General features: G+C 41.4%; 1 protein-coding gene across 1 annotated transcript in view; it reads right to left on the bottom strand.

The window, feature by feature from the left end:
- Positions 1–15,082, bottom strand: part of LOC108793133 (anoctamin-3-like) — a 110,241-nt gene that overhangs the window by 74,514 nt on the left and 20,645 nt on the right. Inside the window, exons 5-8 of the mRNA XM_018564089.1 lie at positions 11,410–11,516; positions 8,112–8,167; positions 3,222–3,343; positions 599–733 (exon numbers count right to left, since the gene is read on the bottom strand). Of these exons, the coding sequence (XP_018419591.1) occupies positions 599–733; positions 3,222–3,343; positions 8,112–8,167; positions 11,410–11,516 (420 nt within the window). The remainder of the gene's footprint in view (positions 1–598; positions 734–3,221; positions 3,344–8,111; positions 8,168–11,409; positions 11,517–15,082) is intronic.

Here is a 15,082-nt window from a genome sequence, read left to right as displayed (position 1 = left end):
TAAGGGTCTGGCATGGCATTTTAAGGGGGACCCCACCTTTTTTTTTGATGTTGGAATCCCCCTTAAAATGCCTACCAGATCTAAAGGGTCTGGTATAAATTATCGGGAAACCGTACACTGTTTTTTTTTGTTTTTTTTTACATCGGGGTCCCCCCTAACATTCCTACCAGACCTAAAGGGTCTGGTTTAAACTAGGGAGTGAAAACCCACACTGTTTTTTTTTTCTTGTTTCTGTGGAGTTCAAAAGTTAATGAGACTTTTATGCAACAAATTTTCGTTTGTACATATAATTTAACTCCTCTGAAATTAACAAAAATTTTGATTCATCTGAATCCCAATGCCGAAATGAATTGACTTTCAGACCCGAATCCCGAAAAACAAAATAACGAAACATCCGAAATGAAACAAAACAAAATACATTTTTGCCGGCTTACATGTCTAGTCATAATTACAATTTTATTTTTTGTTTCCATCACTCAATGGTCTCTTAGCCGTTATTGACTTTGTACTCCATTTTGTACTCTAGTACTCATGGCATAGCTTCCCCTCGACAAAGTGTAGCTATGAGCTTGCAGTGGGAAGAGCTGGCAGGCCTTACCTTACTTGGCTGGAGTCCATGGTAAATAATCCATAAAGGAAGACAAACAGTCCGACAAGTGCGGCAGGGATCAGCATTCCTGTGTACCAGCCCAGCCATGCAAAGTACAATCCAATCTTCTCTCCGAAGTATCTCCTGTGCAATAAATCACACTGATCACATCAAAAGGGTCAGAGATGCTGGGGACAGCCAATTTCTGAAAGCTCACACGTATCTAACAGTCAATCATGTCTGCTGACACTTTTTTTTTTAATGGTAGGGTGATGCAGTAGTCATCTACTTTATGGAGAATGCAACCATAGTGAAATTACTGCTGTTACTAATTAGACTTTCTGCTGAGGATGCAAATTGATATCTCATGATATACCTTTGACATCTCCCAAAAGTTGGGTTGATTCAACTAACTCTAATGTACCATTTACACTATCACTATAAAATGGCAGCTCTGTCATTAAAAAAGGACACAAATTCAGGGTACCCCCATGTTCAAAAAGCTCCCCTTGGGCTCTATCCTAAACGTTTTGCACTAGCAAACTGTATTAATTCCTTATAAATACCAAAAGTCCCACAAAAAAACCTTGTTTATAAGCTGAAATTCTACTTATAACTGGGTGGCAAAGTGGCCTAGTGGTTAGCACTTCTGCTTTGCAGCACTGGGGTTCCTTGTTCAAATTCCGGTCAGGACACCATCTGTGCAAAGAGCTTGCATGCTCTCCCCATGCTTGTGTGGGGGTACTCCAGTTTGCTCTTACACTCCAAAGACATGCTGGTTAATTGGCTCCTATGTAAATTGGCCCTTGTATGCATGTACAATAGGGATCTTGAGGGTAGGGACTGATGTAAATGTGCAACTATGTGAAGTCCTGCGTACATTTTCGGTGCTATATAAATGCCAAATTAAATAAATGTAGCCTACTGCCATGTTTGTCACATGCAGCGGTGGAACTATCGCTATAGCGACCCAGGCAGCTGCTATGGAGCCCGGAGGACCTGGCCAGGACGAGGAACAAAGGATCCCCCTGATGCCTTGTTGGCTGCCTGGGTCACTATGGCATCGCAGGCTGCTGGCTGTCAGTGGCGGCTGTAAGGCGGAACGCCCCACTGTTCAGATCACTGACAACCTGTCAGTTATCTGTCCAGCGGCGCGTTCCTCCTCAAAGCCGCTGCTGAGTCAGTGACAGCCAGCAGATGTGGAGGAGAATGCGGGGGTTTCGGCACATTTTCGTAACTTTACGAACATTCGTTATGATGAAGTTAAAAAGCAAAAATACATTTGTTAATATTGGAGTCGATGTGGTAGTTGTTTTTTTATCCGAAATACGAATTCCGTTAACGGATTCCGGATCCGAATTTCATATTTCGGATAAAAAAAACTACCATCAACTCCAATATAAATGTACTTTGCTTTTTAACTTCAATATAACGAATGTTCGTAACGGAACGAAAATACGTCAACGGAATTTCGGATTTCCTGCCTGTGTATTGTAATGCAACTGTCAGCAGCAGAAGAGAAAACCTCTGATATTGGTCAACCAAACGAAATACGAATTCTGTTAACGGATTCTGTATACGAATTTCGTATTTCGGATAAAAAAAAATCTACCATCAACTCCAATATATTAACAAATGTACTTTGCTTTTTAACTTCAATATAACGAATGTTCGTAACAGAACGAAAATACGTCAACGGAATTTCGGATTTCCTGCCTGTGTATTGTAATGCAACTGTCAGCAGCAGAAGAGAAAACCTCTGATTGGTCAACCAAACGAAATACGAATTCCGTTAACGGATTCCGTATACGAATTTCGGATTTAAAAAAAAACTACCATCAACTCCAGTATATTAACAAATGTACTTTGCTTTTTAACTTCAATATAACAAATGTTCGTAACGGAACGAAATTCCGTCAATGGAATTTCGTATTTCCTGCCTGTGTATTGTAATGCAACCCTCAGCAGCGGATCCGTATTTCGGATTAAAAAAAAAATCTTGTCATGTTGTTCAACCTCATTTACAGGGGTAATATTAGTTCCTGTTTCAAAGAAATTCGGATCCGAAATTCGTTGACAGAATTCCGTATTTCGGATATAATTCGTAAACTGCCATTCGGATTTCGGATGCTTCCGAATTTACGAATTTCAGGAAAATTCGTACGAATTTTCGATTCGTAACGAAACGAATCGCACATGTCTACTTGAGACCATGCAGAGCCCACCATAGTCTATGGTAGGCTCTGCAGGGTCACTCTCAGGTGGGCTCTGTAAGAGGCATCACTAGAAATCACAGGGCCCCATACAAAATGTTGCTATGGGGCCCTGTGATTTCTAGTTATGCCCATGGTCACATGTTATTACTTCTATTATGATAGAAATTTGCCATTGCTGTCCTTTTAAAATTTCTTGGTGCCTGGCTATCATGCTAGTTCTTCATTTTTTTCAATTTAAAATGTGGGCTAAACAAATGCAAGAGGTTTGTGTGTATGCTTATCTCAGTCTTGCTGTCTTTTGTGTATTTCTTCCTGATCTGTGCAGTAATTGAGTATGAAAGAACTACACTTTGCCTCTGTGCAGGAGTTTCCTGTAATTTTGGCTATAGATAGACTTTAATAAATTAAAAACAGACCTGATTAAGTCCAGAGGCTGATACTTGTACCACATCCCCCAGCGAGCCCAGCGCTCATACAGTAAATGTCTGTGGTTCTGTGCACCGTGTGTTTTGATTGGATGTCTGCTTTTGTAACTTCCCTAGAAAATGACGAAAAATGTATTTCACAAAATCAAAATCTCAATTACTATGTTTTTAATGGTAAACCTTTATATTAAAAAAAGCCTTTATAAATATGAATGAAAACCTCTAGAAACATAAATTATACAGTATATACAAAACATTATTTATTTTTGGATAGAATTTTGTGTCCTGTTGGGGAGATTTTCCTTCACTTCCTGTCCCAGATACAGGGATCCCAAGGGAGGTGCTCTTCTCATTTCAGGGAGGTGCCCTCTACCCCAGATGGGGTGTGGGGGACGGGGGAGCACCCCCTTGTAATGGTGGCATATAGCAAAGAAGCTAATGCTTCCCGTGCTATCTGCTGGGGTTTTTTTTTGTATTCTGACAGCTGCTGCCATCAGTATATAAAAAAAAACAGCATAGGAATGAATAGCTGGATTGCTATTGGCTATTGCAATTTGCAATAGCCACTAGCAAGCTGCCTATTGTACCCGCCCTCTGCTGCTGTCAATCAGCAGAGGAGGACCTGATGGAGAACTTCAGGTCCACATCTGCTGATTGACAGCAGAAGTGGGCGGGTGCAATAGCTAGTCTGCTATTGCCTATTGCAAATTCAAATAGACCAGTGGTTCTCAATCTTTCTAGTGCCTGGACCCCTTGGTAACATTTGCCAAGTTGTGGTGACCCCCAAAGGTCAAATTTAGGGATGGCGCGGCTGCTGCAGCAACATCTGGAGGCGTGGTAGGAGAACTGACACTGCTGTGCTAGGAGAGAGCTGAGGAGGACTCTCACCTTGCACAGCGACCCACAGGTTGAGAACCACTGCTATAGGCAAAGACAGGACCGGGCTCTGCAGCTTGAACTGAAGCTGACAGCGCCAATCACAGGCACGGAGACATTTCCCGATCCCTGCAGCTGCAGACCGGGAAAATGGAATGCGTAGCTAGAAGGGTGTTTTACATATTTTTTTGCTTGAATACATACATCTCTCTCCCGGCGGCCGAGAGCCACTAGGCGTTGAATAGCTGGATTGCTATTGGCTATTGCAATTTGCAATAGCCACTAGCAAGCTGCCTATTGTACCCGCCCTCTGCTGCTGTCAATCAGCAGAGGAGGACCTGATGGAGAACTTCAGGTCCACATCTGCTGATTGACAGCAGAAGTGGGCGGGTGCAATAGCTAGTCTGCTATTGCCTATTGCAAATTCAAATAGACCAGTGGTTCTCAATCTTTCTAGTGCCTGGACCCCTTGGTAACATTTGCCAAGTTGTGGTGACCCCCAAAGGTCAAATTTAGGGATGGCGCGGCTGCTGCAGCAACATCTGGAGGCGTGGTAGGAGAACTGACACTGCTGTGCTAGGAGAGAGCTGAGGAGGACTCTCACCTTGCACAGCGACCCACAGGTTGAGAACCACTGCTATAGGCAAAGACAGGACCGGGCTCTGCAGCTTGAACTGAAGCTGACAGCGCCAATCACAGGCACGGAGACATTTCCCGATCCCTGCAGCTGCAGACCGGGAAAATGGAATGCGTAGCTAGAAGGGTGTTTTACATATTTTTTTGCTTGAATACATACATCTCTCTCCCGGCGGCCGAGAGCCACTAGGCGACCCCTGGCAAATCGTCATTCGACCCCCGAGGGGGTCCCGACCCACAGGTTGAGAACCACTGAAATAGACAATAGCAATCTAGCTATTGATTTCTATGCTGTCTTTTTTTTCCGTCTGACGGCGGCCGGCGGCTCCAGTATCAGTGTAAAAAAAAAAAAAAGACAGCAGGGAAAGGTTAAAATCAAGCAGAGTAAACCTTTCTGGGAGAAAATATCTAATAGCAGGAAAATCCCGGAAGAGTTGGGATGTCTGCAGATACAGAACAGGAAGTGAGAGAAAATGAAAACTGAGGGGAACACCAGAACAAGTGTCTCAGTTGGAACATTTTCCTTGCCCACCTATTCTGGTGATGACTGTCAACTTTTGAATTATCCATTACTTTCAGTGGTCACCAGGATAAACAGAGGATTGAATCTTCCCAGCGAGAGCATAGCAAATGATAAAAACTTTACAGCAGTTTCCTCACTACTCTATTCAAAACTTAAAGCAAAACTGAAAAAATTTTTTGGCTAAACATACACTTTAGCACATGGCTCAAGGTAAGAATGGACTTAATAATGTGCATAATAATGACAATAGTCTTTTTTGCTGTAAACTACCCTGCCACCCTGTCCTAAGCCAGAGGGTCTCTTTACCACTTGCCATTTGGAGCAATTTCTTCATTTTTGCACATACTTGATCAAATCTGAATTTTTGGCTAGAAAACAGCTTCAGACCCCTAAACATTATATATTTTCTGAACGCAGTGGCCCCATAGAATAAAAAAAAATGCTAGTTACAATTTTTTATGTTGCACAATATTTGTGGAAATGTTTAGCAAACAAGTATTTTTAGGATAAAATACACTAAAATAAATTTTAGTGCACAGAAACATAAAATATAAAAGATGGGGTCATGTGGGGTAAATAGATACCAAGCATGTAAAGTCTTAAAATCCTGTGCGCCGGTGAAATCGCAAAATACTACAATACCCCAAATTACCCTTAGGCAACACTTGAAAAGCTTTAAGCACTCATCAATTTAGTGTGCGAGTAATAATTCTGGTCCTAGAATTATTACTCGCCCTCCAATGTTTACGGGGATATGCAACATGTGTGTCACAATTGTTGTTTATGTACACATGCACGCCCTACGCACATGTGTTTATTTGAGTGCAGATGGTTGTGCTTGGTTTTAATTATTTAAAATTTTAATTTATTTTATAATTTTTTACTTTTGCTCACTTTTTAAATTAATTTTCACTTGACATTATTGCTAGGGATGCACCGATGCTGATACCAAGTATTTGGGCGAGTATTCGTTCTCGCCCAAATGCTCCTGATGCCTATCCCGATACTGGAACTTCCGGTATCAGGAAGTCGGGCGGTGAGGTTCTGCATAGGCACTGGTGATATAGCCAGGGCCCCACAGCTGCCCCTTGGGAAGGCTACATCACCAGTGCCCTCTTGGGAGATCTCATCCCTGACATGCGAAACCTGGCAAGATCTCAGAGAAAAGACTGTCCTTGCGCATGTGCCGTGTTATTTGTGCCGTGTTATTTATAGTGTGGCATGGGTTTGACAATGTGAGGATGGATAGCATAATGCCATTTGCAAGCATGGCAACATGTAAACAATAACAGCACATATGTATGTGTATCTTATATGTATACAAGATATGTATCTTGTATTATGTATCTTGTACTGTGAATGAACTGGTGCTGACCAGTGGGCCAGTCAATACGCAGAAGAAGTCGGCCACCGGAGATGTCTCCGAGACAAGTTGGTGGTGCAGATTGGAAGGTGGAGGAGAAAAGACACATTCACATGCGGGTATATACAGACACATTTGGCAAGTAACTATCATTATATCTGGTTTATTTGCAATAAGTATTACTCTATTGGTACAAGATTAAAATGACGGAGGTCCAATTTAACTTGTCACGCTTCAGTCTCAGATTCATTTATGGGTTTTTTTCTACTATCTGAGTACCTGCTGGGAAGATTAATTATTTCTATTTGTCCTGGTGACCACTGTCCCAGTGATAGAAAGTCATAGGAAGGCCAACACTTTACAGATGTCACTAGGGGTGCACCTATACCGATACTAGTATCGGTAGCGATACCAAATATTTGGGCGAGTACTTGTACTTGCACAAATGCTCCGATACCTTCCCCGATACCAGAACTTCCAGTCAGAGGAAGATTGCGTATGACCGGCAGTGCCGTAGGGGAACATGCAGCTGGCTTCCCGGGCAATCAGGAAGCTGGAATGCGAGTAATGATCCGCCTCCCGGCTTCCTGATATGCTGGGAAGCCGGCTTCCCGCCCAATCACAATAGAGCTGGCCAAACAATATGGATCCGGCTTCCCGGGCAATCAGGAAGCAGGTAGCATGTCATTACCTGATGCATGGCTGCCTGATTGCCCAGGAAGCTGTCTCAATGCCAGCAGAAGCACTGTTATCAGTACTCGGTATCGGCGAGTATCAAAAGCAAAATATCGGTACTCATACTCGATACCGAAAAACCGGGATCGGTGCATCCCTAGTTGTCCCCAAAACAGGAACAGAAGAAACATCTTCAAATGAGGATACCTGTTCCAGTGTCAGCTACCTAACAGAGGATTTCTGTTTACTTGGAGATATGTCCTCTCACTTCCTGTTGTTTTTCCAGCACAGGAATTGAGGGGAAACACTTCCCAATGGGACTACAAAATGAAAACAATAAAAGCTTTAACTGTTCTTTATTCTATCCAAAAACATTTAGCATGAGATATGGAGCTGTGTTTAGTGAGTCTCGCAATTGCTCCTTTTGGACTGGTGGGGCCCAGGCTCTAGTCAGTGTCGCTACTTAAAGCAAAACTTTGCCCTGAAATGAAAAACCTTCAAACAGAAAAGATTTTTATTGCAAAAGAAAAAATATGTCTCTTCTTCATTACAGCCTCTGTGGCTTCTTCCTCGCAAGATTCTACATTCTCAGCACTCCTTGGTGCAAGGATAAATGAACTGGGCATGCATAAGTCATTCTGGCTCGGCAATTTAAGATGGCCAAAGACCCTGAACCCGGAAGAATCCGGGAGGGCATGTCAGCGTCAGCGAGGGAGCTTAATATTATTTCTTCTTCCAGCACTAATAGCTCAGATTGTAAAGAGTTAAATACAATTTTAAAAAAAGTAAAACACTTGGATAGTTTTACCTCATGTGGTGGAAATGCTGCTTCATATGTTCCATTACTCAGCAATCTGTTTATGCCTGTGGGGATACAAACACATTAATGGCTCTTCTTGATCCACATTTCAGAAATGTTGTTTTGCCTTCAAAACTATTTCAACCATTTACTTATGCTTTAAATGCTTGAAAAAGTGTCAGCAGGTTACCACGCTAGTCAAGGTATTGACGTTCATAAACCTGATTTGTCGTAAGGCATTGCAGAATAGTAATGTTTCATTCAGAATATGCAGTATAACCTGGAATATTGTTTAAGGCTCAACAATCTGACGTTAGTCATGACATTTAGGATGCCCTCATAGGGATGGCAAGATCTGGGGTTCTGCTCACTTGGGTTAACTTTAACCATTTTTACTGGCGATGTATGGCCTTCCATTCATTAGAAGACACCCCAAGTGCCACACACACATGGATGAACAAAACTGCAAGTTTCAAAAATTGAGCAAAAACTTTAAGATTTTGGCAAAATGTTGCCATTTTGACAAGATGCTTTGTAATCAATTGGAAAGATCAAATTAAATTATTTTGTGGTTTTTAAAGCCTTACCACTGGTAGAAACAGCCCTTAAAGTGGGCTATGATAGGGTGGGCTACAGTACACAAAAAGGAAGATATAGACTCAAAGGAAAAAACACAAATACAAGAACACTCAGGGCTCGTTCACATTAGTGCAGAGACTTGCATTTTGCCGCAGAAGAGCTCCCCTGGAGGTCACAGTCAGTCATCACAATACAACTCAATGCATTATGTTTAATAAATGTCATTTTATTATGCTTTAATAAAGAAAAAAAATATATAAACAGTGCAATGTGATGAAACAGTGCAAGGCATCGCCGTCCACACGTAGTGGACACTAGACCGCATGGGAAAACGCTGTGTGTTAGTGTGAACGGGCCAACAATAAATTAAATGAAACTACCCTAAAATATTCCCCAAAATATTCCCCAATCACAAACACCCTCTAAATTAGCGGGAAAATGTTAATTTGTTTTTGGTTTTTTTTTGCACAAGGAAGTGCCGCTGAAGCAGCCCAATGAAATTGAGAATTTTCGCTTCCGCAAACTTTTGCCAACAGTGAAAGTGGTAATTTTGCAGAAAAATATGTTTAATCAAAAATCATCATTTTCATGCCTAATAACAAGGCATATTGTACGTCAGCATAGCTAGTCAGCAGACCAAAAAAGATGCAAAACTGCGTTCCTGGCCCTCTGATGTTTGCTGACATTCTGTGTGTCTTGTGGTAATCTCAGTTCATTAGATAGATAGGGGATGGGGGCTCACAGACAACTGTCAAAATCAGCACAGGAGAGCACATGTACAAATCTCAAAACTTCATGCCAGGGCAAAGGTACCATAAGGAAAATACGCTGTAATAATATATTGAGCTCTCATGTTTGGAGCCATCTCCAGGGTCTCCAGTGTCAGGAAAAGGCCCTGTACAAGTCTATGAAGGCTCAAAGCAGGCCCAGGAAGCAGTAAAGACTAAAGCGGATGTCCTATTCTGGTATGCAGCTGGGGCTGAGGGAGTGTTAGTAGTGATGAGGCTGGGCTTGGTGTGAATCCAGTTTGCATGAGTTCGCCCAAACCAACTCAAAACTCTGATTGTCACCCCCTCCTCCTGTCCAAATCAGTGCCGGAAGTTTTGATGGGGGCATCCTCTGCCCCTTTGTGATGTGTAGCTGAGGGGAATGCACCTCCCCGCAACTGAAACTGATTAGGTCAGGAGGAAGGGGTAGTAGTCAAAGTTTTGAACAGGCTTGGACGAACTCAGGTGAACTAGGTTTGCACCAAGCCCACCCTTATCAGTAATTATTAGTTTAGGTCAAGAGGTATAGTAGTACTAGTAGCCGGAATTGAGTGGTTGTGCCCTCTAGTGGCTAATCTAGTTATCTCTATATTTAATACTATAATAAAAAATACAAAGGAACAACCATGTAAAATGTAAAAAAAAAACAAATAAACTTTAAAGTGACCTTGTCACTCAAGTCAAATAAGCCCAGCCTGTAAAATAAAATGCTATATGCTTACCTTTCCGTGGGCTTGTGTATTGAAACTCTTCCATTGTGCTGCTCCCCAACCTCTGTGGCTATTTGTCACTAAAGGTGGCCATACACTCTAGAACCCTCGCAAGACTTTTGTCTTGCGAGGGGTGTAAAGTACTTAAAAAAACGTACGATCTGCCCATCTTGGACAGGCAGATCGTACTTGCGATCATCGCAAGCCCGCCCCCCTGAGGGGCGGGCTTCCGATGACATCAATGCTGAACGGGCAGTGTGCGCGTGCGCACACCGGCCCGTTTGGCAGTAATCTCTCGATCATGTTAAAAACCAGCCGAAAATTGTACGATTCTAGGCTGGTTTTCCAACATGCTTGATATACAAAAGTCGTGCGACGTACATTAGAAACGTTTGCACGCCTTCCAAACACTGCACGATTCTCGTACGATCGCGGGATTTCCCGCGATTCTCGTACGAGAATTATGCAGTGTATGGGCACCTTAAGGCTGGCCATACACCTATAGATTTTCGATCGGAAACTTTAATTGCTGCCAAGAACCCACGTTTGATTCTAGTTCATAGCCCATCAAGCACAGACCAATGTCGATTTCAATAATCGCTTGATAGTAATACTAACTCACTGAATTTTGTCGATCGACAGAACCGATTTTTGTTTGCGCATGTGCAGTATTCTTGCTGTGATTTTTTTCGTATGAAAACGCCACTAATCCATCGATTTTTGCTTGATTCGAAAAAAGTTTTACAGCCTCACCCTTCCAGAAAAGTTGAGCGGGATTACAGTAAAAAAATTGTTGCTGTCCCATCAACTGTTCGATTATCATCTAAAAGAACATTTGTGGAAGATTTCCAAACTAAAATCGTAGAGTGCATGGTCACCTTTAGGGTGTGTGAGTATCTGCACCCGTGACAGATGTTGTGGTTCCTTCCACTGGCTCCTACATAATTACTGGACCTTTGAGCCGGTGGGAGGAACCAAAGCATGTTTCAAGGGAGCAGGTATTCAACCCACCCAAAATGTCAATACCTGCAGCAGATGGGAGGTAGCCACACTATGGAGTTTTTAGTACATTACTCACCAGAAAGGTAAGTATACAGCATATTCTTATACAGGCTGGACTTATATGGCTTTCAACCCTGTATTGACAGTTTCACTTTAAGATAAATCCTGGAATTATAACTCAAAAATATGTGCTCACTGAAAATCCAATATTTTATTTTGTAGCTAAAATGAAAAGAAAAGCGATCTTACCCATTTTCGATTTTCCATCTTCATACTTTGTCCTCTGTAATACGTGATGTACTATGCGGCTCCGTGTTGAGTTACTGAAGAATGTGTCTTTATTGTTTATTGTGAAGCTGTTAGAGAAAAATTTACAGTATGTCATAAAAGCTGTCTCTAGCACCAGGGCTTACAGGAACAGCAGATCAACTATCAAAAAACACTCTTTCCATTCATTGGATTTCCAATGTTTCAATCATGGAGGCTCAGCATGGCATTACCTAGTGTGGTCTGCATGCAAATGCAATCTGCCAAGGAACTTCCACTCCTCCACACTGACATCTACCCATGAAGGTATTTTGATATTTGCATGACTGCTCCCAAAAGCCAGTCTACTGCTTTTATCAGGACTGAGAGGAGTACTGAGCCCGGGTGCCGATATGTTTTCAGGAAGCTTTTGGGCATTTGGGTTCTCCCTTAAAGGGACAGGTATGACTTTTGGGGGGGGGGGGACCTACGCATTTTTAATTTATTTTATTTACTCGTGGGTCCCTAATAACATTCTTACCAGACCTAAAGGGTCAGGCATGGTTTGGGAGGGGACCACCACGTCGTTTTGTTTTCTTCTTTTGTTTACATAGTCAATTTTCCTTCTGTTTGCATTGGGGGCTGACACCCCGTGATACCTTGGCTTCATGATAATTTCTTTATTATGTGGACTGTGTAAACATCTTCAGGATTGCAGTTCAACAATCTCGGTTTTGAACTAAGGGGTAGTCATTTAGGATGCTAGTAATATGAGAAAGGAATGTTTTATATTAACTATTTAACATGCCATTGTATCTTTTGTATCAATAAATATGTAATTTTTATATATCTATGTGAAGTGACCATGAGTGGTGTTTTAATACCAAAAAAAGCCCACTTTTTCCTTTTGTTTTTTGATAATTCCGTAAACCAACCAGCCTTTTGAACATAAAAATGACAGCTAACTTAGTAGAGTTGTCCATGCATCAACGTTATATTTATATTATGCATTATGTGCACGGGTCTAATTATTCAGTTAGTGGTAATAGCATTTTGCTCACAGGCACTGTTTGTTATAGCTGTAAAAGCCCTGTAAATGATGTTTACTGTTTGTTATGAGGCACTGTTTGTTATAGCTGTAAAAGCCCTGCAGATTTGAGAATTGATTCTAGAGGAGGTTCTGCCCACAAGACAACTTCTACCTGCTTAAGGAATATTTGTTTGCTTGATAATAGCGCACTTATTTTATAGCAGCCTAAAGAAGGCTAAAGAAAAGTATACTTGAGTTAAAAGGGTGTGTTAAACCTTTGTTTCTAAAGAAAAAACTATTCCGTCAGTTTTATAAAGCACAACAGTGTAGTTTACAAATGTTCTCTCTACTTTACTTGCTATGGGACTCTAAATCATGCAACACCCCATTAATTTTAAAGTGACACTAAGGTCAGGAGTTAAACCTTAAAAATGCATTCAAGTACCTTATCTATTAAGAAAAATGTATCTTATTTGTGTATCACTCGGCTGTAGAGTCTCAAATCATCTCTCAATTGGTGTTGACACTGTCCTTCCTTCTGGTGGGTGGCATTTTCCCTGTGGTTCCTGTGTGTGTTGTAACGTAGCATCCGCTGCAAGCTTGCTCCTGTGATGGACTATAATGTCAATATAAATTAGTAAACTAAACATGAGATTGTAGTCCATGACAGGAGTGAGCTTGGAGGGGTGGCTACTTTACAACACACACTCAGGAACCATGGAGAACAAAAGTAGCCACCCTCCAGAAGGAAGGACAGGGTCAGCACCCATTCAGAGATGATTTGAGGATATACAGCTGAGTGACACACAAATAAGATCCAGTTTTGTTAATAGTTAAGGTACTTGAATGTATTTTTAAGATTTAACTAATAAGTGTAGTGTCCCTTTAACTCCAGCCAAGTAGCTAAATACTGTGTGGAAATACTGTTCACATATAGGATCTGTTTGTGACTTACAGCTTGGTCACCTCTCTGCCTACAGCCTCTGAATGGACAAAGAAGGAGCAGCTGTGGACTAATCAGGTCATCTCTCTTGTTTGTTTTGTCAGCACATTTCTTGGTTTTATATTAAAATCTGCCTTGGGTTCAGCTTCAATATACCCAGTTATTATATCAATGCAAACTCCAATATAAGTTTAATTTTTAAAATCCATATTAAGAGATGCTTAAACGTTTCCATTCGGTGTTCTTACTCATCAATTGCTTTGAGTAAGGACACCATTCCATGAATGACCAGGCAGTTCTGTGCAACTCATAAAATAAATACGTGCACTTTGCATCCATTATTGTTTGCTCCTTATAGGCTTACATAACAAGGACATATACCTTGTTAATGAAACAAGGGGAATCCTGCTGCCTCAGGGCATGCACTGACTTTTCACTGATCCGTGGCAGTTTCTATGCTGTCATGTTTCAAATAGGAGCTTGCTTTTAATTTAACCTGAAGCATTTGTATAAAGAACACTCCATACTTAAGCAGGCCACACACCTATGGATTATATGCAGATTGTCTATGGTCAGATGGAAAAAGTGCAACATATTCCTCCATCTATGCTAAACTGTGTGGATGGAGAAATCTCCCAAGCTTCAGTATCTTGCCAGTCACCACCGCTGGCTCTCAAAATACCTGAACAATGCCTGCATCCAATAAGATTGTTGAGGTATTTTGATACCAGTGGGGCCAACTAGCAAGATACTGAAGCTTGGCAGAGTGGGAGATTCCTCCATCCACACAGTTTAGAGTAGATGGAGGAATCTGTTGCACTTTTTCCATTTGACCATAGAAGATCCAACAGGGACTGGTTAAGCAGGCTCAATGTAACTTAACTATATATATTATATTCACGTCCATGATCTGATACCAAACATTAGTAGCCCTACATCCTGTTTGCTTTGCAAGGGAATTTGCACTTTGTATGGGAATTTCCCCCTCAGTATCTTGAAGTTCTACCGTCTTCCATCATCCAATCATGTGCAAACAAAGATACATTTATTTTTATTTAACTGGCTGTCATGCAGAGCAAATATTTAAATACTTTGAATTAGTGGCTTAGCACAAAAAATAAGAACTTCTGTCAGTAACAGTAGCCCCCATGTTTTCCTCTTGACACGTTTACTTTTAAGTAACCTTCATCACAAGTTATGGACCACGTGCTGTTCCAACATTTCAATTGATGAGGCTTCAGTGAGTTTGTATTTATAAAATCCGATCTGTCTGATACACACAGATCACACAACGCCCACCTAAAGCTGTTCTAATTAACTTGCAGAGCATTTGTTGGAGTGATGATACCATTGGGTACTTAAATCCAAGCAGATTTTACACTTGTCTTGTTATGAAACATGATACATTTATCACAACCACCCATTTAGGATGGATAGATTTCTCATAATATCAGAACACCCATTTGGTGGAATTGGCACATGGAATATAGCTACAACACTCTTTTGTATGTTAACAAAAAGCCTATTTGTATTGCTGCAGAAGAAATGAGTGTTTAGCTGTATAACACAGTTGGGGTTCCTTTACCTTAAATGACCAATAACCCAAAGAGAACCTGTATTGTGGAAGCTGTGCCTAGGCAAGCAGAGGACAAAAGACCATTCTTGCCTTTAGTCTCCATATAGCTGATCCTTTCCCAATTGCC

Source organism: Nanorana parkeri, unplaced genomic scaffold (genome assembly GCF_000935625.1).
Source record: "Nanorana parkeri isolate BGI_ZX_2015 unplaced genomic scaffold, ASM93562v1 scaffold724, whole genome shotgun sequence".
Classification (NCBI taxonomy): Eukaryota; Metazoa; Chordata; class Amphibia; order Anura; family Dicroglossidae; genus Nanorana; species Nanorana parkeri.
The sequence above is the reverse complement of the archived record's forward strand: the minus strand, read 5'-3'. Positions and strand labels throughout refer to the sequence as shown.